This window comes from Prionailurus viverrinus, chromosome C1 (genome assembly GCF_022837055.1).
Source record: "Prionailurus viverrinus isolate Anna chromosome C1, UM_Priviv_1.0, whole genome shotgun sequence".
NCBI lineage: Eukaryota > Metazoa > Chordata > Mammalia > Carnivora > Felidae > Prionailurus > Prionailurus viverrinus.
In genome coordinates, this window is record NC_062568.1 from 113,322,634 (window position 1) to 113,348,362 (window position 25,729).

The 25,729-nt window shown below is 39.9% G+C and overlaps 1 protein-coding gene across 3 annotated transcripts in view; it reads left to right on the top strand.

The window, feature by feature from the left end:
* GDAP2 (ganglioside induced differentiation associated protein 2) overlaps positions 1-25,161 on the top strand; it is an 81,041-nt gene extending 55,880 nt beyond the window's left edge. For 2 of the 3 annotated variants that reach the window (XM_047869462.1, XM_047869463.1), the window contains one exon: positions 3,314-5,661. In XM_047869462.1, coding sequence (XP_047725418.1) covers positions 3,314-3,361 — 48 coding nt within the window. In that variant the 3' untranslated portion in view covers positions 3,362-5,661. Of the gene's footprint in view, positions 1-3,313; positions 5,662-11,320 lie in introns of those variants that run through there. The other variant, XR_007154563.1, reaches the window with a different exon arrangement.
* Positions 25,162-25,729: the final 568 nt, after the last annotated feature.

Here is a 25,729-nt window from a genome sequence, read left to right on the forward strand (position 1 = left end):
TATGTGAAGAGCAAAGTATTTAATGTGTTCTAATGACTAATAAAATTTCGTATTTGGCTTTTGTGCAGAGAGGATTTGTAATTGGAGTAGCTGGATCATAGAAAGATTGTTGAATATGTGGAAGGGGGGGAAGAATACCAATTTGTGTTCATGCAGATTGCTGGGGTAGAAAATAACCTTATTATTATTCTTTTTTTTTTTTTTTTTTTTAATTTTTTTTCAACGTTTATTTATTTTTGGGACAGAGAGAGACAGAGCATGAACGGGCGAGGGGCAGAGAGAGAGGGAGACACAGAATCGGAAACAGGCTCCAGGCTCTGAGCCATCAGCCCAGAGCCTGACGCGGGGCTCGAACTCACGGACCGCGAGATCGTGACCTGGCTGAAGTCGGACGCTTAACCGACTGCGCCACCCAGGCGCCCCATTATTCTTTTGAACTATATATCACTCTTCTTAATATTTAAAAAAAATGGATAGCGGGAAATAAAAGGAAAGATACTAAAAGACATTTTGAGATCAAAAATTTGGAATGACAGTTCAAAGCTAGTGTCTGGATTTATAATACATTTTCTGGGGTAGAACATACAAGTTGGATTGCATTGGTTAGAAAACCCAAACGACTGTTTTTTAAGCCAACACATTTTCTATAATCTTAGGGGCCCATAAAACAGACTTTCGTTAAATATCAACACCACACTCTAGCCTGGTTTTGTCTGTCTGTTTTGTTTGTGTGCTTGTTTTAGGTTTTTTCTTCTATTTTGCATATCAAATGCAGGCCTAATTAATGATGTGATTAATTACATTTTAATAAAACAACCTATAATGTAACACTTGGGTCATTGGATCATCTCTCTGTGCCTGTACTAGAGCTTTCTAAAATTGAGATATCAGGCCATCTATATATAAAGGCCAAAGAGAAGGACAAAAAAAAGGGAGAAACTAAAGAAGGTGTCAGGAGACAATGTGGAAAGGGCTGGCAGAGGGCAGGTCACTAGATGCTAGAGCTTTACATGTTACTTGCAGCACTTTGGCTCTGTGGTCAGTGGGGAGTGTTCTACAAGGGAGAACTGCCATTATATTTCTATTTAGAACCATGGCAAAAGCAACAGTGCAGAACGTGACTGGAGAAGGATAACACTAGAGGCAGGGAGACAAGGAAGAGGCGAGTAGAGGATCGGAGGAGAAAGGAGACTGGAGCTGGGGCAGCAGCAGTGCTCATGGCAAGGGCTTGAAGATCTTAGATTTAGAAGTAGACATTTTAGGAAATAAAACCCACAGCATTTGGTGACTGAGGAAGCCATTCAGGAAGATGAAAGGGCAAAGATGCCTAAAGTGACTACCAGAGCTTCCGCCGTGGGAGACTGGGTAGATGGCGTGGCCGCCACCCCAGAGGGGCATTTTGGAGGAAGAGCATGGGGGGTGGGGGCAGTGTTGGAGTGGGAGAGAGGAGACAGGCGGTGTGTTTGTTCAGTTTGTGACACTGCGTTTGAGGTGGCCCATGGAACACTGAGGTGGAGATCCAATAGGTGGTTGGTTATTGCCTTGTAAGGAAACATTTTCTCTTGCTAGGAAGAATTGAAAGTATGATTAGAGAAAAGGAAATAAGTATGGAGTTGGTTAATTTACTGGCATGTTCAGTCATGCCTTGCACATAGTAGGTGTGATGTGGCGTTTGTTGTTGGCAGGTCTCAGCGGGCTTCTATTTTCTGGGTCTTGTGTGACTTAGAATAGTGACATAAGTTTTATGGGAATGAAAGGAACCTTTGAAGGTAGTTAGAAGGTAATTTTTATCTATCGGTATCAAAATGGTACGGAGACGATTTCAGAAAAGGAGCTAGCCAGTCAGCACTCTTATAAATGTAGTCGAAGAAGAGTATACAAGTTTACCTGGCGACAATTCTTCAAAGTTCTTTGACTGTTTCCAGAAATAGAGAAAATAGATTGCACGGCAGTCTCTTGCACAGTGTGAGACTAATGTAAAAAGCTCTATTTCATAGCATTAAGAGTTAGATTTGCCCTTCCTACTTTATCACAATTTAATGCGGATGTAAGAAACCTAAAACAATATGGTAGTCGAATGGAACGGAGAAATCTTAAAGACAGATAGTGAACCATTTCTTTTCAGATGAACTTCAAAGTTGATTTATTTGTTGAGGCATGTTTCGTAAGCATAGCTTCCATGCGTGTTGAGGATACAGGATTGGTTAGTATGAAAGATCTTGATGGGCAATTCTGAAATACAAAACAAAAACAAAAAGGCTTTCCTTAACTTTTTTTCAAATAACATGAAAGGCAGCCAATCCTAGGATTTGTTTCTACCTAATTTTTAGAAATGTTTTTAATATCTGGTCAGATTTGTAATCAGAAAGTAAGTTTTCCTAGATATTCTCTTGTTTTCCGGGCTAAGGTCCCAAGATCAATTCTTGCCCTAGAGCACCTGCTCTGAAGAATATTAGAGCTTTTGATTCCCTTAGATAACATTTAGCCACCTACTGGGTTCAAAACCAGATACATTTAATGCTCTGTCATAACCAATAATGTAAATGTACCGTAAAGCAATGCTATTTTCATCTGTCCGCCATTCTGCTTTCCTAATTATTATCTACATTGGTGCTAAACAGTTCTGTTTATGATTTACTGACAAACAAGTTTTCTGTCAAATACTTTCCTTAGATATGAGAAATGAATCCTACGTCCAATAAGTATAATCAGAGGTCCATCTACCATAAAGTGAACTGTCTTCATTTTTTTATTAAGATAAAGTTAGCCAAAATGAAGTCAGGAAATTTGTCCTTACTCTTGTTTTCCATCATTCTACATTAATTTAAGATGCAGCACACAGTAAGACAATACAGTCTAAAAAAGTAAATCTGGGTGTTAGATTTGAATAGACGAGGATTTAAATTCAGACTCTTCTGGTTACTGCTGGCTGGCCTTGGGTGAGTTCTGCAAGCTGTGTGATCCTTGGTGTCTTCTTTTGTAAAAAGAGGATGTTATCTACTTCATGGCATTATGTGAGAATATGAAGGGATAATGAAAGGAAAGTGCCGATAAAGTGTCTGGTATATAGAGTTAAATATTAAGTAATGAGGTTATTTAAAAATATTACCATCCTGATTACCTCTGCCTACTCTACACCAGCTCTGGCTGACTCCAGCGGACCTGGTTGGATGGCTGAGGGCCTTGCTCGGGGCCACGCATGTGCTAGACATTTTACAGAGGCCATATCGCCGACTGTAAATCCCGTTCTTTCACATTCCCATTTGAATTGGTTTTATTACTTAATGTTCTTGTCTTTTTTTTTCTTCCACAGGAAAATGGGCCTTACTATACATCTTATCCCCCATCACCAGATTTGTGACCTGCCATCTTTTAGCACTACTGGTTTCCAGGGACGTCACTTTCTCCACGAATTGCTACCTATTGAAGTGATATTCATTTTTGCTCTTCAGATCCAGAGAGCCTTTTGTCCCCACCTCTCTGGTATTTTTTTATTGACTGTATATTTTCTGGCACATAAGCATTCTGAAAATGGTAGGCCATTCCGAACTGCACACTTATTTTAAATTTGTATATTTGTATCAAATGAAAATGTTCATTTTTAGAGGGTTGTTAATAGAAATCGGGGAGCAACTTTTGAGTATCTTCAGTTTCCTGAGAGGACACTAGATTCTCCGTTAGACCAGCCACCAATGTTGTCCATGCCATCTCTCTAACATTGCACGGTTCCTTTGTGTACTTCACTGTTTCTCAAAATATATAGAACCAGTGTGTGCTGACCATAGATGCATTGTTTGCTTCAGATCCTGGCACTACATTTTATGCAGATAATTTGGTTATGATAAAAGAGAATTGTCTGGGATCAAGGATGTGGAAATGTATCTGAACAAAATACCAAAATCATTAGCAAAATATAGGTCTTGGAATCTTACTGCACTAATTAAGACGAAGATTTAAGGACTAAAGTTCCTTGGATTTATGATTTGTTAAGATTGCCACTGTTCTGGTCTCAGTAGTGGAGGACAATAAGACCATATCTTCCGCCTTTTTCCTATAATCATGGGTGATTTGGTTGCCTTATTTTAGAGGACTTCACTTATTAGTACTCTTAAGTGAAAGGTATCTCTTAGACTCCATCAGTGACCCTTTCGAGAGCGTGGTCTTCCCAGAGGTGTGATTTTGTTTGGCTCTTAAAGCTACTCCCTCTAAGGACATTTCCTCGCAGTGTCTCTTGAGTTGCCTACATCAATATGGAGGAAGTTTGTTGCAGCAAATGAAATTCCAGATCGCATTTGCCACTCAGACTCTATTTGTGCCTTAGCTTGTTTATGAATAAGAACCAGAATTACGATACCTACCTCACAGAGGTATCCTAAGAGCATTTAGAAAGGGCTTTTGATGCCTTTGGGTGCAAAATGCTAGCGGAGCTTATCTAGGGTGTCGTTTCGGTCAGTCTTTAAGTGATAATAAATAGACTTGAGGGTACTACCAGGCACTCCTCTTGTCCTTGGCACCTTCTGAGTCATTTTTCTTTTCGTGGGACAAGAACTGCTAGTGAAAAATCCCAACCGTGAGGACCTCCTTCCTACTTTGTCCAGAATTTCTTCTGGCCTGCTCCTCCCCCAATGCCACACTTTAACAAGAGGCATCTGTTAGCCATTTTAAACATTTCTTCTTGAGTTAAGGTCAAACCACTGTCGTTTCCGTCTGGTTGTCTTCATATTCCTTTTGATTCCTATGCCACGCCCCTCCCTCAGTCCATCCTGTACATTGGTGGTTCAGGGAAGAAAAAGTAGAACCCTTCTGTTCCAGTGTGTTCAGGATCAGTGCTTCCAGAGGTCCCATACATCTGTGCCCAAGTTAATCGTTCAGTGGCGATAAAGGAAACCTCCTCCTTTTATGACGGAGAAATCCCCCTATAGTTGTATTAGCTCCATTCAAGCAACAGGGGGCTTTACATTTCTTCGATAAACCCTCTTCTCTTTTGTATGTACTGGACACATTTTCTTTGCATCAGATATCAAAGCCACTTAGCTCCTTATATGTGCTTATTTGGTAAGAGTTTCCTGTTATGTTCCCTAGGTCATCAGATCCAGACAGCCAGTCAGTTGGCTGGTATTAGGCTTACTCCTTCCTCTCTGATAGCACTGCTTTAAATCCCTTAAGCTTTGAGCTTTAAAAATCTGAAAAATTATCTTCATCTTCTCCAGGCTATTATTAGATCAGAGTTGGGGTCACTGGGAGCGGTCATTAAAAATATACCACCTTTTCTTTTTTGAAAATGGACTGGGCCACCTCCAGTTGGCATCTGGCCTGAATCATTTCCTCTGTAGATAATAGAGGCTGCAAACTACTTTGCCGTTCAAAAGGAACTAAAATTATTGGAAAGAATAATTTGGAAAGAATGTCCCTCTGCTATATTCATATGAGTATATTAATGTCTAGTAACACAAGCAAGATTCTACATATAGTGAAATTCTGGTTCAATTGATATCCTAGGGTATAAAGGTAATATGAAAGTATATACATATCAGCCCCATTTCACAATTTAATGGTGTCCAAAGATAAGGGCTGTACTTTTCAGTGAAACTAAATTTGGTATGGGACCAAGCTCATGCTTTTATAGCTGCCTAGAGTGTTATATAATGAAGTTGTTTCAGCACATTAAGTCCTACGAGGGGAACATAGTGACCTTATGGTGAAATGATCATGTAAAGTTCAGTATGTATCTGCCTTTGTCAACAGGTTGCGTTGTCTGGATAACATGCCATTTTCCAGGGACACATTAGAGGATAAAAGGGTGACTGGGTGGAGATGAGCACTAGCATCTGATGTTAATTCAAAGCCCCACCAAGTCTTTGATTTAATCCAACTTTGGTCATGCCAGATGCTAGTCGAATTGAGGAAGAAACAACTTCTAAAATTTTAATTTAATTCATTAATTCATCCAAGGCATAATAGGATTTTTTAAACAATTACATTTCTTCAGCATATATTTGGGTTCTTCTTAACTCCTCTATATCCAAGTTTCTTGCTAGCGAAAATAACGTCTGGAAAAAAACTATCTTTATTAGACTCCTAAAGCTTAGAGATCAAGTGGTTTCAAGATTTTCTTTTCTTTAATATACATCTTATTTCACTGGCTGGTGCTCTGTTATATTTATTTTTTCAAAGGAATCCAAGTAGTTTGAGACCAAACAACAGGATTTTTAATTTTGATAGGAAAAATGGATACAGGTTTTTGATCACATATCTGAAATCTGAAAGGATTAAAATATCTTGCATTTCTAGAGAGGGATGAGAGTAACCACTCCAGTAGAAGAACAGGGCCTGACTATTTCTCCCTGTTCTCCATTTGCTTAGACATTGTTTAATGAATTCATACTGTAGGTAATCGTTTCTTTTCTTTGCAATAGTTAATAAGAAAATGATAAAATGTGGTTTCGGTATAAGCTACAAATCGCTCTTTGTGTTTCCCCTGATTGTGTATGTATATATAGAGAGAGTTTATGTTGATTAATATATGAATAGAAATGATTAGAATTTGAAGTACTAGAAGGAGGACTGTATTTTAAGACCAGTGGATTGATTGTATTAATGACCCAGAGGACTATAAGGTAGCAGCATATACACCTCTAAAATTGGAGATGGCCAGTGAGTTTCAGATGGTAGTTCTCTTAAGTTATGGTCATCATAGTCCACATGCACTAGAATGTTTTACCTACACTGGCACTGATATATACCTCATGGTACGTGATTGACTCTGGTTCAGGATTGCCTGAAACCATGAAAGATTAAAGGAGGACTCTACCTGTGATCTAGGTCATATCAGAAACCCAGAGATTATAAGGATTGCCCAGTAGGCCAAACCCTATATATATATATATATACACATATACATATACATATACATATACATACATATATACACATCCTATATACATTTACCTTCATACATATGTATGTGAATATATATGTGTGTACACACACACACATACACACCCAGTAATCCACTTTGCATCACATTCTTTGAATGTGGTTTCTATGGCCCATAGGTAGATAACACAGAGCAATAAATAACATAGTTCAAGCTTTGATTCTATCAGAATAGCCCTTAAGCAGATGATATCAAGGTCACTTTATGTGTTAGTGGCTCTTTTGGATATTAGTTAATTTTGTTTTCGTTGCTTCCAGGAATAGTATCTAATCTTTTTATATGAAACAAGCATGAAATGTATAGGGTCACTGAGTTCAAGAAGAAAAACAGATATTCTATAGGTGAATTACACTAACAAAATCGTAACTGCTGAATGATCTAATATTTTTGTTGAACAGTTAAAATTAATACATTTTGTATATACAATCATACTTTTCCTTTGCGGTGTGTTTTGTTAGTGTAAGCGCACGGTCATCATAAACTGAGCCAGCACTTTGTTAGACCAATTCTTGTGGGCCAAAATATTTAAATAAGAGTTTAACATATGTAAATGATTTTAATTGCTGTTGGGCACAGAAGACCCAAAAATGTTTTCTTGACTTGATCTTAAAATGTGTTTATTCAGAATTCAGAATGCTTTTATGAATATTTTATTTTACTTTTTTTTTTTTTAATGTTATTTTTGAGAGAGAGAGAGATACAAAGCGTGAGCAGGGGGAGGGGCAGAGAGAGAGAGGGAGACACAGAATCCAAAGCAGGCTCCAGGCTCTGAACTGTCAGCACAGAACCAGACGCAGGGCTCGAACTCAAAGACTGCGAGATCATGACCTGAGCCAAAGTCGGAGTTTTAAGCAACTGAGCCACCCAGGTGCCCCTGAATATTTTACATTTAAAAATATATTTTGGTCTTTCTGAAGTTGAAGTTAGATCCCATCACTCTGTAAATATAGCCTATGAAGAGCCAGTAGTAAAATGGTAGTGTTTATATTGAACTATAGGGTGGGATAGTTTGTTTTGGTCATTTACACCTGGATTTTCTGTAATCACCAAAGTTAACCTATGGAGTTAAATGCAGTGAATTTTACTGTCAACCTTCTCTATGGGGACTTGGACTAGTGTTTCTCAAACTTTAATGCGCATACAATAAATCATCTGGCAATATGTCAAAATGCAGATTCTGATCCAGTAGCTCTGGTGTGGGACCTGGGATTCTCACTTACTAACAAGCTCAGGTGATTATCAATACTCCTGGTCCCAAGACTACAAGGAAAAGAGCCAAGACTATATTCAGCTTCCGTATTTTCCCTGTTTCGAGGAAAGGAGACATAACTATCGTAATCCTTTCTGTGGGCCAGGCACTCCGATTCATTATCTCATTTAATCCTCCTACAAATCCTGTGAGGTCGATGGTGATAGAGAGGTTAAATGACCTGCTGAAGCCCACGCACACAAGCAGTGCATGACAGAGGCGTGTTTCTCAAACTTGAATAATGCACATCCCCTTTTAGTAAGGAGAGGTTGTCTTAGTTCCTCAGTGTTTACTCCATTATTTATTATGTTATCTCAGTATATATAAAGCTATGTATAATGCTTTACGCTTATAGTTCTTGCACAATTATAAAACCAGAAGAAGTTTATAGATTAGATACAAGCAAAACTATGAAACCAATACAACTTAAAGTAACCTTAACGAAATAGGATGGACAACGATGTTTTTCCCAAACAGAACTGTCACCCGTAATGTGATGATGGTACTGAGCGCTGTAGCACAGGTTCCTTCAGGGTTAGCACACACCCGCCCTGTGCTGTGTGTGCTGCGTAGTGACTCAGCTGTCTCCCCCGTGTGTCTCAGTTCAGACTGTTCCTTTCATTTGTTTAGCACATAGTGGTATCACTTGGTCTTCATCTAGCTTGAATGTATCATTCCCCTATTAAGTCAGCCTCTGTTCTCCGTAAGCCTTCCGCAGCCAAAGCAGAACCCAGCTTTAGTGTGCAAGTAAACATAAATACGAACGTAGGCACTTAAAACGTCCTGGCAAAATTGGGTTTTAAAGCAGTTTATGTTAATAAACTAATATCCGGAACATGAATATTAATTATTTTGAAGTTTTTCATCAGCATGAAAAATGTCTAATTCTCACAGTAAACTCATGGATTCCCCCAACCAAACACACACACACACCCACACACTCACATTCCGCCCCACCGTTCCCCCCACCCCCGACCCAAGAATTTTTAAGGATGGTTAGTTAATATTGGTGCTTTGGCCCCTAACACACCTGGGTTCAGACCTCGGGCATGGTTCTCCACCTTTTCTGAACCTCAGTGTTTCCATGTGTTCAACAGGGGTAATAATACTCATTGGATAATTAGAAAGAAATGCAATAATGCTCATAAAGCATGGATGGTTAAGTGTTTATAGAAGGTAGCTACCATTGCTTTGATTAGAAATGATAATAACTGGGGCACCTAGGTGGCTCAGTCGCTTAAGTGTCCAACTCTTGATTTCGGCCAAGGTCATGATCTCACAGTCATGAGATTGAGCCCCGTGTCAGGCTTCGCGCTGGGTATGGAGCCTGCTTGGGATTCTCTCTCTCCCCCTCTCTCTGCCCCTCCCCCACCTCAGAATAAATAAATACTAAAAAAAAAAAAAGAACAACTAACATTTGAGGACTTAGTATGTGCCTTCTACATTGCCAAGCTCTTTATATATGTTACCTTCTACATTGAGAGAGAGAATCAGGATTCAAATCAAAGTCTGATTTCAAAACTCATACTCTTAAGTAATAATACAAAGCATCGATATAAGTTGCTTATTTAACAAGCTTATTTAATTTTAATTTGTATTTTCTCAAAAATACTATAAAACTAATGATGTTTTTCTGGAGGGGATGTGGCTAAGGTTTTTTTAAACAATTGTGTAATGTGCTAAGAAATTGACACAATAAATATGAATTGTTTTTCAAGGCTATCATGCTAGGTTGTGGTCCAGTAAAAGGGTATTAGGACCATTAGGCTCAGCTTGTACATTAATGTTCTCTTGCACATTTAACATCTGTAACTAATGATAACATGAGATTCTTCCTGAATCTCGATATAGCTTTTTTGCAGAAAAAAAGAAGAAAGAATTCCTCCCCCTCACCACTATTATATTCTTTGATAGTTCTGAGAAATAGTCTGCAGACATCTAATTTTCACCTGTGAGACATATTTTTAAAAATTGCCCTGTCCTTTAAAATAGTTTCAAATAAGTTTTTTTACCTTCTCCTAGTTTTCTAAAATAAGTTCTGGAGTTCTGAAAAGAACTCCAGATATGAACAAGCATATCTGTAGGCTGGGTTTTTACTGTTTTGTGTTTTTTTTCTAATTGGGTGCTGGGAGAAAATACCAGGAGAGAGTTGCAAGAGGAACTCATTTATTAACAAAGATAGTATGTATCAAAATCAAGTTCTTTCCCTACTTCCTAAAACATACTTGCACAAATTATTAAGGCAGTGGAGATACATGAAACATGAGGCTGCCACTGAATTTTGTAAGGTCTGTTTTTAAAAATATATATATTTTCTTTATGACATCCTATATAGAAGCATAATAATAATCTATGTCGTGGAAATTATCGTTTCTGATCCAGCCTCTTTTCCCCATCTGCAAGATCTTTAAGTTCAATGAATGTATGGCTCTCCATCAAGATAGAAAAGATGTCCTCTCTGCCTTATCCTGTAGCCCAGCATTGGAAAATTGTTCTGGCTTCACATTACAGATAAGGCCCAGTTTTACCTGCTTTTCTCCAGTTTGAGCAGCCTGTTACTTGATTTGGGTTGTAAGCCCTACTTCAAGTTATTTTTCCTCTTTCTCTTATTAAAGGCAAATAAGATCAATTCATTATAACTTTGGATGGAATGGCCTCTCGTCTTTGAATTTTTAAAAAAAATCCGAATTTATTTTTTTATAAGGAGGTATCCAAAGCATTTGACCATTTCATTATGTCTTCTAGTTGAGAAGTGTCTGACATTTTCATTTTGAAATGCTTATTGTAAATGATAACATTGGTTGTTTAACACATTGTCTTAGGTGGGTTGTTATCTGTGAATTTTATTTCTAATAACAAAGTAAGTGTTGAAACTTACTATGAAAGGGGCATAGGTTCTCAAACAGATGAGGAAGTAGAGGGCCAGGCAGGTTAAGGCAGCAACGTTGCGCTCACAGCCGGATCATGGTGATAGTAGGTAGTTTCAGGATGACCTTGCCCATCTATAGCTGGAGCCCTTTGGTTTAACTATGTTTGCACGGCCCCTTGCCTTTGACATTCCCTCTGAGACCTCTAAACAAGTTTTGTTTTGTTTTTTTTTAATTTATTATTTATCATTTATTTTTTTATCTAAGTTGCACTTGCTCAGCCAAGTTCCCTGGGAGGACCAGAGTTCAAGAATTAGCAGCAGAGTTATCAGTCAACTTAAAGTTAGGTAAGTGAATGCACAGTTCACAGTTCACAGCGGACATGCTGCACAGTTGTTTTCTTTGTAAAACACTTAGTATAAGACCAGAACTATGAGGTGCTATCATTTCCTTGTTGAATCCATCCTGTTTCTATGGAAAATGTTGTCTTAGTAAAGTCGGGTTGGAGCCTCACGTACCCCCATGGGAGTTACACAAGGAGTGAGAAAAAGGCAAGAACCCCATTTTTTTTTTTTTTTTTTTTAGTTTTTAGTGGAGTGGCATAGGGTAAGACTACTCTGCATCTAGGGCTTTTTGTTTGTCTTGTTTTTATGTTTATATAATTTATTGTGACATGTATCAAAATCAAGTTGTAAATATAATACCATCCTATATAATATAGATATAATCTTATGGATATAAAAGCTCTTGTGACTATACCTATTTCTATTCTAGTTTTATGGAGTATATCCTTTATTGGTATGTGCATTTTTTAATTTTCTCTTTACTTTTTTTGGCATCTTTATTGAAATGTAATTCACATATCATAAAATTCATCCATTTAAAATGTATACTTCCGTGGTTGTTAGTATGCTCAGTGTTATACAGCCATCACCACCATCTACTTTTAGAACATTTTAACACCCTAAATGGAAGCCCCATACCCATTAAGAGTCATTCTCCATTCCCACTCCCCTCCACCCTTCCTCCTGCGTTGTTTGGACTTTACTCCTCCCTCTAAGACACAACTCCATGTTGCACGATTGGTAGAAGAGTGTCTCAATAAGTATCTATTGAATGAATTAATACCCACATAGGTCCCTAGCCATAGCAACTGAGGAGTAATTGAAAGGGCAGTGGAATCAGTGTCAAAAGACTAGATTCCGATCCTGACTGATGCTTAACAGGAGTGCTGTTGTGGCTATGGAGTCACTTAGCCGTACTAAGCCTCAGTTTTCATACCTATAAAACATTGATAGCAGTGTCTACTTCACAAGATGGTTGTGAGAATCACCCGAGAAGATATGGTCACAACACTTGGCGCAGTGCCTGGCCCACACTAAGAAAGTCACTGACATTTGTTCTTGGTAAAAGAGAAACCCCTATGTTGGTGACCGGGGGAAATGCCTGCTACCAGATTGGACATTAGAGAAATCTGGCAGCAGGCATTTGCCCTGGTCGCCAACCTAGGGGTTCCAAGTAGTGGCATAGCTCCTTCTTATTGCCATTCTTCCCAGTTTCCTTCCTCACGAGAGAGAATTCTAAAGTACAACTTCCAGCTGTTCACTCTCCCTTGACCTCCCAACTGCGGCCTCTCCCGTTTCCTCTCCAGCACGATCGCTGCGTCCTCCTCACGTGTGGTGTTGATTCTCATGTAGTAGCTACTCCATAAGCTACTTTGTACAGAAGCGAGCGTGTCCAATGTCAATGCCTAATTTAGGCAACTGATAGCCTGGGACTGATTGCCAGGCCTTTCAGGGACAAGGGGACGTATTTAACTCTACTTTTCTCTCATAGCCACCACCTCCCCCTGCCTCTCGAGTTGCCTTAGCAGATTTGCTATACATGCATCTTACAAAAACATCCCGACACAGTAGTAATGAAATAATAGCAGCTGTCATTTACAGGATACCAGACATTGCGAATATATTATCCCTAACTCTTAAAATAAACTTGCAGGTTAGATTGTTTCCCCCATTTTACAGAAGAAAAAAAAGAGAAGAAACGGGGAGCACTAAAGAAACTGCCCATCAGGTAATTTTAGGGAATACGTTTTGGAAAGGCAGAGAAGATTGGGTAAATCTGTCTATACAGAGTGTCTTCCTTAAGCTATCAGGCTGTCCATTGTATGGCATTTGGTCTGGTATATAGAAGCATAGACCTCAATTCAAATCCCAGCTCAGCCGTTTACTGGCTGTGTGACCCAGACATGTCTCCCAACCTCTTTGAATTCAGCCCTCTTATATGTAAAGAGTGCTTACCTCTTAGAGTTATTCTGAGGATCAAATGACTTAATACTTCCAAAAGTCTCATAAACACTAGCTGGTGTCTCATTTAAGTATTCTAATTGCTGTGATCAAAAGTGTCTCACTTTCCAGACTTAATCTTGGCTCTCTAATCTTAAATTATGTCACATTCCCAGTTCAGAAGATGATGATGTATTTGGTATGTCTTTCCTTCAAGAGAAAATGACATTTTAAGTCAGGAGTTGGCAAACTTTTTTGGTCAAGGGCCATATCATAAATATTTTAGGCTTTTCAGGCCATATGGTCTCTGTCACAACCATTCAGCTCTGCCACTATAGCATGAGAGCAGCCACGGACAGTACTTGAGCAAATGGGTGTGCCTGTGTTCAATAAGACTTTATGGAGACTGGAATGTAAAGTTCAACTAACTTTTCAAGTATAACAAAATAATATTTTTCTTTGTTTTCAACCGTGTAAAACTATAAAAGTACACTCAGCTTGAGGGCCATGTGAAAATAGGCAGCGGGCCACCGTTTGCCAACCCCCGTTTTAAATAATTCAGTGTTTCTCTAAAACTGATGAATCCAGTAGAGGCCTAATTAAGAAAAAGCAATTTGGAGAAAGAAAAAATCAAGAGCCAGTCAGTGTATCAACTAGCTAGCCCAGATCAGAGCTATGTATCGATCACTCCCTTGCCTAACACAATTCATGCAACCCCTTTGAGCTTAACCTTTGTATCTACAAAAATGAAGATAGCGCTACCTCTCTGACCTACGCCTACTTCCTCCGGGCGATGGGCGATGGGAGTTTTATAATAATGATTATTTATTGTATTTATACCTTTGTACAAGATATTTGACTCATTTTTGTTCTTATCCTCTTATTCCTACTTTACAGATGAAGCAGGGAGGCTCAGAGAAGCAAAAAACTTGCCCAGGGTTCTAAACCCCATAAGCCTGCCCAACCCACTCAGTAGAATACAGACTGCATGGGAATAGGGAGCTCATTGGACTCATTACGTGTTATATGCCCAGTGCCTAGCCTAGTACCTGGTATATAACGGACATTGCGTAAATGCTTGTGCAATGAATGAATGAACGAACAGACGAATGAATGAATGAATTTTCCCTTATGTCAGTGGTTCTTCATCTTTTCTTAGGTCAGGGACACCTCTGAGAAACTATTTTAAAGGTCTGGATCATCTCTCCAGATATATATCAAACTAAGAAACCTTACATTAAGTATTTGGCCCACTATTGAAAGAAGATGTTTATGTGTTCTGAATAATGTTGATCACAGTTCTTTTCATAAGCATGGAAACAGGATTTGGAGATGTCTTATTTCTTTCCTTTTCTTGAAATAATTATATCAAGGGCACTAAACATTAAGGCCTAACATGTTTTCTGTAGTCACTCATGGCTCCCAGGCATATTTCTCAAAACTTGATTCCCTTAAAAGTCACTTTCTCAAAAATTACCACTTAAAAAATGACATTTATTGGTCCCAAGTGCTTCAACAGGAAAAGTGAGAAACCACAGCCTGTTAGGACTAACATGCAATTTTTTGCCTTCAGAAATACAGTTGTGAGGGTAACATTCACAGCTCACTGCTCAGAAGCCACTGGGATCTGCGTCCAGCGTGTTACTCAGGATTGGCCTTCTGCTGCTTCTCCTTCTTGTCATTTACTTACCACATCGCATTCCATACCATGGTCTCCTGTTAAGGAGAGAGAGGGTTATTAGTATTCAGACATTAAATTCAGATGTTACTGATTTTTATTTTCTCCTCTAAAGCATCTGCCGTTTACATACTCTCATCATTTACATCAGAACCTTTAGGTCATGACTCATTTCAGGTAAACTGTGAGATTAAGGGTATTTTGTTTTCACGGAGTGCTATAAAAACAAAGTCTGTTGCTGACGGAGACTTAAAAAAGAACATTCAGGTACTGCATTCACTTGCTCCTCCCTTTGCACTCCCTTTACTGCACCCCCCCCCCCCACCAGCCCTTGACCACCCCCCCTCCCCCCGAAAGAAGTTGCTTTCTAAAACATGAGTATTACTGTGTTTCTGGGATAAGTCACTCTATTCACGCTTTGGTCATGGTGTGCCATTTAATATTCCCCATGGCACTTACCGCCAGGGCTCATATTCAACCACATCAATTGTTAAAAGTACCAAAATAGCTGCCATCCTGAGCCCTGCAGGTGGCCTTTACTACCCCCATCCTTCCCCCAGGTTCCCTGGATCTCCACACAATCCTAGCAACTAAAGGGTTAATACCACCTGCCCTTCCAGCACCCTATGCCAAGACTATGGCTAGCACCTCTTCTGATTGGTCAGTGCCACATTTATTAAATACTACATTTATTGCCATATTCATATATATCTATATCAATATATAGGTCATATATATATGAATATATATATGTATATATGAATAACTAGGGACATAGACTTTCTGTTTTGTTCATTGCAGTGTTCTCAATATCTCCTTGAACAGTCGCTGACATGTAGTAGGTTTTTAAATAATTGCTGAAAGCAAAATGTATTTATGCTTATGGTATCCAAGAAGTAAGATCTGAAGCAGGAGAATCACTTGGTCAATCAGGATTTGGGAACTACTTGATGAGTCCTAGGAGCAGGAAAGCCATAAAAATTAAGAGGATCCCCATATAATACATTTTTTATGGATAGCCAAATTTTCTTTCCTTTGGTTAGCAACTTTGCTTCACAACATTTACTCTGAATAATTTGCTTCCCTCCCCCCCGGGGAAGGGCTGTTAAGTGAGGATTGGGTTTCAGGTCCCAAATTGCCTCATTAATGACCAAATACTAGACCTGGAGGTAGAAGCTGATTTTCTACCAAGCCAACAAGATGTGGAAACCTGTGGGAAGGCTCTGAGGTGATGAGACAGCCTTGCAGAGGAGTTTTGTGCAGTCTTCTAGGATGGTGGAGACTGAGTCACCCATAAAACGAGCCAGAAAGCCTAAGTGGCCAGAGCCGTTCCTGTCCTTCCCGACAGCTGGGCCTTCACACACACACACACACACACACACACACACACACACACACGCAGAGAGAGTGGGCACTGATGAATGCTTAATACCTACCCCTGGAGCTACCCTCAGGTAAAGTTACCCCACACGAACCTGGGCACCGTCGTCAACATGCCTCTCTTGCCAGGCTAGGTAGACATACAAGAGATGCTTGTGTCACATCACCTCGGCAGAGTCCAAACAATTCGGTGTGGTGCATTCTTACGAATTCCCTAACACTTCCTGCCTTTCCTTAATATCCACCTGTGAATGTCTCTGAACTTCGGAAGCTATTCCAAGCCTATGCCATCCATTATTTTTTTATTTTTACTCTGTGAGATACAATCTTACATGTGTTCCAGATTTGTCTTTTTCAGTGTTCAAGGACTACCTGCTAAACCTGGCATTTTATAACTTGGTGATTATTTAGTTCCGCGCTCACCTCCCTAATGCCTCCTGTCTTCATGTAATCATCCCCAGATGAATGTAGCTCTTCAAGAGGCCCCGTGTGCTTGGGGGACCTGCCAGGCACCCGGATGCTAACCGTAAACTACCTCTTGGGTCCATTACTCTTCTCCATCACACCAAAGAGGTGCTCTATTTTCTCCCTCATGACAGCAAAATGATTGAGGTGAAACCAGATGGCACTCTGCCTCCTCGTTTCAGCTCCCATGCCATAAACAAGTCTCCTGGTTTTGGTTCATTTAGTGCCAGGTGTTTTGCATTTTTGTTCTCTGTTGATTTCTCTGTTTAAAATGGCTCCCAGTGCAGCACTCGAGTGCTGTCTGGTATTCCTAAACGCAGGAAGGCTGTGATGTTCCTTAGGGAAGAAATAAATGGGCTAGATGAGCTCCGTTCAGGCATGAGTTGTACGGTGCCGTTGGCCACAAGTGTTAGTGAGTCAACCATATAAGGGATCTTTAAACAGGAACATACAGAAAACAAAGTTACGGATTGATTGGTTGGTGAAAAATGTTTTGACCAGAGGCTCAGTGAGTGGAACCTCGTATTTCTCCTAGCAGCAGTGTTTCAGGATTCACTGATTTAGTGTCCCAGCACCTTTATAAAACGTAACTACCACAAACAATAAGAATCAGTTGCAGTTGTGAGCAACTGAATCCACTATATTTGTTCTACTAAACAGTTACTAGACACAAGTTTACTTACTACCTACTCAGAAAATCCTTGTTAAGCAGCTACCATGCACTGGGCTGTAGGAACACAGGCTTGCACAAGAGGGTCAGAGTCCTTAACTTCATGCATCTTCTAGCCTGGTGGGGACATTTGTAAACATGCAAGACAAGTGTGAATCTGATGTTAACGACCAGTTCTGTCACAACAAGGGATAGACAAAATCCTTGGCCAGGGGGGACTAGGCAGATGTCTGTTCGTCAGTTCTTGCCCACCTATCCTGTCAGTCCTCCTATCTGTATTAAAATGTACTCACCTACCTGAAAGTTCCTCTTCACTCACTCCAGCATCCAGGGAGAACCTTGATAGGCGACAAGTTAATAGGTCCTTCCCCACTTACAAGAGAGCTCTGGGGAAAGCCTAGTCCAAGTGTTGCAAAGAGGTTATGTTTGGACATTAACTGATCACAGATGCTTGCATCACTGTAATGAGAATGACCAGGGCGCCCTCCTGGGCTGAGCAGGGAAAAGTTCTGGAATCTAATAGTAATAACTGGTGTATTTTGTATTTGCCTAACTCCCCATGGCTGCCCTATATCTGATATTGGAATGTCTGGAAGCACACAGGGTCATTGATCCACTTACTGTATGGTAATAAATACACAGACTTTCTGCTTAATCAGGGCTAGACTGTGATTCTAAACCCTCTTGCTGTGCACTTCATGGTTTTCCATATGATTCTAAGAATCTGCCTCATCCAAAGTGTCCTGGGTCACACTCCACAGTCTCTCTTTAAATACTGACATCTGCCCTTTGAACTTGTCTGGGGACCACGTGCCCATCCTCAGAAAGGGAACCACCAACTCCCTGCTTGTATTTGTGATGGCTCAGTCCCTGCCAGCCTCTCCCTCTTCCAGCAGAATGTCATCAGGAGGCTAATACATGATTTATGAGAGCCTCGTGCTCATCTAGATCCTTTCTCAGCATGCCGGTCTGTATCAGCCGTCTGCTTGTGTGATCCAGGATCGTGTGGGACCCCTCCAGTCCGCTAGAGACAGGTGACCTTATTGCCCAGCAACAAATTTCAGAGACTTCTTTGCCACTGAGTAGTTGCTCTGATTTCAAGTTTTAACATTCAGAATCTTCAGAAAAGATGCAGAATCTTCAGCTATATTTCTATTGCTACAGACATTTCTCTCGCTATTTGCTTCTTGGGAAATCCTTGCAGTAATCAGATTGCCCAATGTTAGACAATTCTTCAAACATAGCTTTGGATGCAGCCTGCTGTGTAATACTCCCTTTGCATTTTTGCAGTGAGAAAAGGAGTTTTATTAACCCTCCAGGTAGGTTTTGGTGAAAGACAGAAACTTTGCATCTAGAGGGTGCGCTGTGCAGTGTCTGTTTTGAACACCACACTATTCACTGTGCTGAGCACGATACCTGTACTATTTATTTTTAATAAATATTTGGGCTAACTGCTCTCTTGGATTCTCACATTAATTGGAAGCCCTGCCCTTTATAGTTACTTCTGAACATGACATTATAAATATGTACTTCTTGACTACACTACATTTTAAAAATAGCTTACTTACTGCTGAGCTATGAGCAGTATTTAACTGACACCCATTTTTATTTTTTTGCTTGTTTTTGTTGTTTTTTACTTTATATTGTAATATTACTATGAAAAACAAGTAGGCATGTATCTATAAAGCCATGCATTACAACCAGGGGGTAGAGAAGGTAGGAAGAAGAGGCAGGAAAATCAGTCTTGCCTTGTTTACATATCTAAATAGCTAAATGACTTTCGGTGTAGAATGAGTTATCTGCAAAGAAGGTATAAAAGACGGATATATGTTCATCAAAAATGCATTCTTTAGCAAAGGAGAGTGTGTGTTCCATTGTAGAAAGAAAGGCTTAATAGTGTGCTGTGTTTTAAGGGTTGAAGATTCTTTTTCCTGCTTTCCTCGTTCATTGCACTTAACTTGTTAGAGTGTTGGCAGAAGGAACACAGGGCTCTGGAATTACAAGACCTGTGTTTGAAACTTAGCTTCTCCATTTTCTTACCTACCTGGCCTTTATCTCTAGACCTTATTCTTGCCTTATAATTATACTGCATCACCTCAAAACGTAGCTGAAGGTAAATTAGAAACTAGAAAGCGCAATATCCGACTAGAAAAGTAGCATCGTCACATCCTTTGTAAATAAGATCAACCCCCTGACTCTGGATATTGTCAGAATTCACCAGAATTACATCTTTTATGAAAGGCTTCTGCTCACCCAAGTCTAATGTAATAAATGCAAGGACTTTGCCAAGGCAAATTCCTGAAAAGAACACAGTGCAACAGAAGCAGTTCACAAAGTCCTGTGAGTTTTGGTCAATGATTACATCCTGTTGCAGTGTTAGCAAGGGTTGGCAACCAACCTGGAGATAGAGAAAAGAAGTGACGAAAATGTCAAGATTCCTCAAGCAGATATGTCACGGAATGAATTAGAGTAGACTAGGACATTGTGTTCAGCGATAAGGGCCAGGAGGTTTGGCCATGTCCTTACCAAATTATTACTGTCCTGTTTGAAGAATCTCACTTTGCCGTGAAGTGTTGAAAACAAATGCATTCCAGCAGAGAGTTGTCAGTCCTGCCCTTTATTCTGGATGACCTACGGACAGGAATAGCATACTGTACTTTCTTGTCTTATAGTTTTAACCCTTCCTGTTTTTCAAACAAACATTTAGGACTTGTGGTATGACAGTTGCAAAGTGATCGTTTGAGGGGATGAGCTTTATTTGAATTTGCAGCTATTCCAGAGAGACTGCACGGTAATCGTGTCCTTGTTCGGTCATGGTTTCAGTGAAGTGTGACCTTGTAGAGATTTTTCCAGAGGGAATCAGATCTGAGAGTATGTTGAACTCAACCAAATTTTGCAACATGTCTAAGAACATTCCTTTGGGCACTCCTGAGTTGGATTTTTAACTCCCTTAGCTTCAGGTGGGAGGAAGGCACACAGGAATAGAAAAGGTATGTTCTCCATGTTTTCCCCCGGAAATTTGTTTGCCAGAAGTCTCCTGAGTCCAGCCCACTAACTCCATGGTTCCCCAGCACGTTCTCCCACTGGGTGAACCAAGAGGCTCCGTACTCTTCTCTCAACCTCTTACCAGAGAAACTGATCTTCTGACCCAGGTTATCAGGCTTTGACCTTTGGCACATTTGTCCTGGTGTCCTTATACAGATAAGCACACTTGAAAAATGGGCTAGGTGAGAAAGAAAAGAAAAACTGGTACCAATGAAGCGACCAAAGGAAAAATGGGAAAGGAGCTACCAGGAAGTTGAAGAAGGGAAATGGAAATGGATAATGAGGTGGTGGGGGAAGAGTTTTCTTGAAGAACATGCTGTATCAGAGGGTCACTATGACCAGCTCAAAGAAAAAATTCTGACAGAACTTCTCTCTTTCTTCCCAGGGGTCTCTGATCATAGATCACACACCAGTGAGTCTGGGAGAAGAAGTGGAGGTAAAAGGTCAGGTTTCTGAGCATCCTAAATTCTGCCTCACAGTCCTTTACGGAAACTATGTTCCTGCCTTGCATATTTAAAGCCATCAGTAGGCAGTGATAACCTCAGAGAGAGGCTGAAGTAGTGTGGAGGTAAATTGTAATAACTAGTATTTATAATCCTTTACCACAGGCCAGGCAGTATTCTAAATATACGAACACATTGGATTCTCCCAACAATCCTGGGAGGCTAGAACCTTTGTTATCCCCACTCTACAGATGAGGAAACTGAGGCACAATTAGAGTCATATTAGTGGCAGGGCCAGGATTTGAACCTGGTGTTAAAGTATCCAGGCCTCCAGTTTGCCAACTAATAGTGGCAGGCAGTTACTTTCTTAAGGATACCTGTGAATTGGTGGTGGGATCAATGGGAATTCAGACTCTTAGGCTCCCCACACAGCTTTGTGAACCCCACAACTGGCACCAGTGTTAAAGTCTGTCGAACACTGTTGAAGTATTTAATGTTGAGCTTTATACAAAGTAACCAAGAATGTGCTAGCAACTAAATGAGAATATATATTTGATCTTAGAACTGAGTATTTTGTCCTGTCATTTAACATTTATTTGCCCTTTGTATGACAAGATTTGTCTTGGCAACCACCCATATAACTGCATGTCCCAGTATGACAAGAAATGGGCATTCTCCTGTGGTAACTTGGAACAGAATGTTCCTGATATGGAGAGACTAGGTTCCAGGGTTAAATGTATAGTTACAGTCAGAAAAAAAACAGATATTTGGTACACCAGGACTCTAGGGTTACTCATTTGTTCTCTTTGGACAACTTCCAGATGTGCTTTGGCCAAATTAATCAGAAAGATGATTTTCTCTTCATCTCTGCCCCATTCCCTGTATTAGAGACCGGAACCTTAGCTACACAAATTCATGTTGGACGTAGGACTCAAGCTGAGCTGCAAAACATACTTGTTTCCATTGTTTCCACTATCTTTAGTTTTTTCAGCATGAATTTCCATGCTGCATGTGAAGAACAAGCCTTTCATTCAGACCTCAAGGTTCCAACAATAGGGCCCCAGCCCATTTTTACAGCCTCGTCTTTTCCCACTACTTTCCTTCACCTCCAACACATTGGGCTGACTCCTGGCAGAGTTTCTGCAGCTCTGAACTTCTACTGTTCCTCTGAGTATCCTTTAAGCCCTGTCATAAACCCTATCCTCCAGGAAACCTCCACCAGTTCTCCTAACTTCATTGATCTCCCCCACCCTGAACTTGATCCCTATTTGAAGGCCCTTACTGTTAACCTCCCTGGTAAAAGGATCCTTTGTGTTCCTGTCCCGTGCCCCATGTTCCTCCGGTGGAGGAGTGTGTGGCTTACAATACCTTTCTTAAACAGCCTCACTCTGCTTTGTGCCTTGCCTGATGTGTATGTACATTGTGAGGGGACATGTCATCGATATCCAATGTTAACCAGAGAAGGAATCTTACAGATTCACTTGTATCACCTTTTCATTTTATAGATGAGAAAAAGAGGTGTGCAAAGGTCAACCACCCAAGGTCATTAGTGACATGGTGGCAGAGCCAGGCCTCTTGGCTCCCTGTACATTACCATCCTTCTAAAATGTGGAGGGTCACATGATGTCAAGGGAGAATATTTGGGGGGTTGTGAAATTGTATGGACTGTTTATATCCTGATGGGAATAATAGAGCAGAGAGGGGAAATTGATGATAAAATTATTGCAGGGGGGAAATTGTTGAGTATGTGAGAGGGGATAGAATCTGGTGCAGGACTTCGAAAATATCCTGGACACTTTACCCATTGCGACAGTAGGGGACACTGAGTATGTGGGTGTAGTTGTAGGTATATTGGTAGATAATCAAGAGAATGTGGACATTTTTTCTTGAACTCTCCTGTTTTTTTCTTTTGATTAAGAGATAGGGTTTTTAGCTGAAAATGAGGAAGAGGGAAAAGGTTTTAGAGGTTTGAAATGAGAAGAGAGAAAAGTTGTCTGGGGAGTGGAAAAAGGAATCAATGAAGGAATTCTAGCATGATTGTGGTCAGCACTTACCACTTGAGGTTTGTGGTCAAGCAGTGTTTTCCAGGCTTTTGGCCCTCTGGACATTTAGCATCTCTGGCCCTTAGTAATACCCCTCACTGATTGTGATGATCAAAGGAACTCCCAATCACATTTCCAAACGCCCCCTAGGGGACTGATCTATTCCTAATTGAGAAAAACTAGGACACCAGTCACAAAGAAGCATGCTTTTCTGTAGTCACATTCACCTGCCGGCAGGAAGTAGGCAGAAATCTGAATTTAGGACTCTTGGGGTTTGACAGTCAAGAACATGGGCAGGAGAAGAGGGGGAGGGGGATTGAGGGTATATGTAATGGAGTGATTGTAACAGTCAGATTTTCTGAGTGACAGAAGGCCCGCGGCTGGCTCAAAGCAACTCAGGAACACCCCAGTGGTGGAGGATTTCTGGCGACCATTCAGGGGCTTTTGGATATGTGTCCAATTTCTGGCTATTACAAGTAAAGTGTTATGAACATTCTGGTACATATGTTTGGGTGGACGTATACATTCGTTTCTCTTGGGAATATAGCCAGAGTGGGCTTGATGGGTCATAGGGAACATGTTCATTTAGCTCTATTAAAAACTGCTGCTCATCTGTTTAAAGGTTACAGGTACCCCTACCTATGATTCAGTCATTCCATTTATCCAAGAGAAAACAAGGCATATGTCCACACAAAGACCTGTACATTAGTGTTCAGGGCTGCTTTATTTGTAATAGTAGAGAACTGGAAACAGCACAGCTGTCCATCAATAGGTGCATAGATCAACAAATGGGGTACAGCTGTACAATGGAATACTACTCAGCAATAAAAAAACAATAGCTAAGTCAACATGGATGAATTCTAAAATCAATATGTGAGTAAAAGAACTGGGTACAAAAATACCTACTCTGTGATTCCATGAATATAAAATCCTAGAGAAGACAAACTGATCCATAGTGATAGAAAGCAGATCAGCGGTTGCCTAAGTATCAAGTGGTGGGGAATAGAGAGAAGGAATGGGTTCCAAAAAGCACTAGGAAATTTCTGGGGGTGGTGGACATGTTTATTTTCTTGACTGTGGCAATTGCTTCATGGGTACATACATATGTACAACTCACCAAGTTATACACGACAAAAATATGCAATTTATTGTATATGAATTACACCTCAGAGCTACTAAAAAAAAATTAACCTACCGAATGGTTTTCCAAAGCGGTTGAACCAATCTGTACTCCATCAGCAGCGTGTGAGAATTCTAGTTGTCTACCACATTGTTGCCAACATTTGGTTCTAATCAGTCCTTTTAATTTTGGTGGTAGTGTGGCGGTATCACATTTTTGGTTTTCATTTGCATTTTCCTGATCAAATGACATTGAGCACCTTTTCATCTGCACATGGGTCATTTGAATATCCTCTTCTGTTAAATGCCAACTTCAAGTGTTTTCCCATTTGTCTGTTGAATTCTTAGTCTTTTGATTTGTAGGTCTTTGTGTATTTGGATGAGGCCCTTGTCATGACAGGGAGGGAGGGAGTTCTCTTCTCAGTCTGTCACCTCCCTTTTGACTCTATGAATGTTGTCTTTTGATGAAGAGTTCTTAATTTTAATGGAATCCAATTTATTAAATATTTCTCTTGTTTAGTGGTTTTTACATCTTGTTTTAAAAATGTTTGCCTACCTAACGTTGTAGAGATACCGTCTGTGGTTTTGTTTTGTTTTGTTTTGGTTTGGTTTGGTTTGGTTTGGTTTCTGGTAGGATATTGCTTTAACAATCATATATACATGTCTATGTTTTTAAAAAAATTTTTTTGGTATACTGTGAAATAGAGTGTGAAATAAAGGATCAATGAACCTTTTATTTTAAGGGATTTCAGTTGGCCCAACATTATTTATTGAAAAGACCATCCTTTCCTGTACTGAATTGCGAGGACGTCTTTGTCACAAACCAAGCAGCCATATGAAAACCATTTCTTATGCCTTATTTGTAGTTTTCTTCTGCTGCGTTTACAGGCTTTGTATCAAAGCTATGCTTTGAACACATAGGTGTTCTTTACACCCTTTTTTTTTTTTTTTACAATTTTTGTTGTAAGTTTTAAAGTATTTCCAAGTAAAAAGGAATATGTATATTATACAACATATATTTTCTTTTTGTCTTCCCCGTCTCTTTTTTTATTAAACAGTATATGTTGAAGGTTTGTCCGTGGTACTATATAGAGCGATGGCTCATTGTTTTTCAAGATTGCTATTATTATATTGCCTGGGAATCTAGTGCACCATAATTTATCTAAGTAACAGTACAGAGATGGCCATTGAGGTTGTTTTAAAATCCATTGATACTGCCAAGATGCTGTTGTGAAATGCCCTTTAAGGTGGTGGTTCATGTGTGTAAGTATACCTGTGTAAACACCTAGGCGTGGAACTGCCACATCAAAGAATATGTGAGCTTCTAATTTTAATAGTTAGCACCAAATTGTCCAGTATACGCTTCTATTATTTTCTTGACAGTGCTGGCGTTCTCATAGTCAGCAACACAATGCATCATGGAACTCTATTTCCAATCTGATAGTTGAAAACATTGAATTTCTTTGTAGTTTTAACTTGCATGGCTCTTTTGGTTTAAACGTTGCCTGTATTTTCTTTTCTGTGAACTATCTGTTTATATCCTTCACCT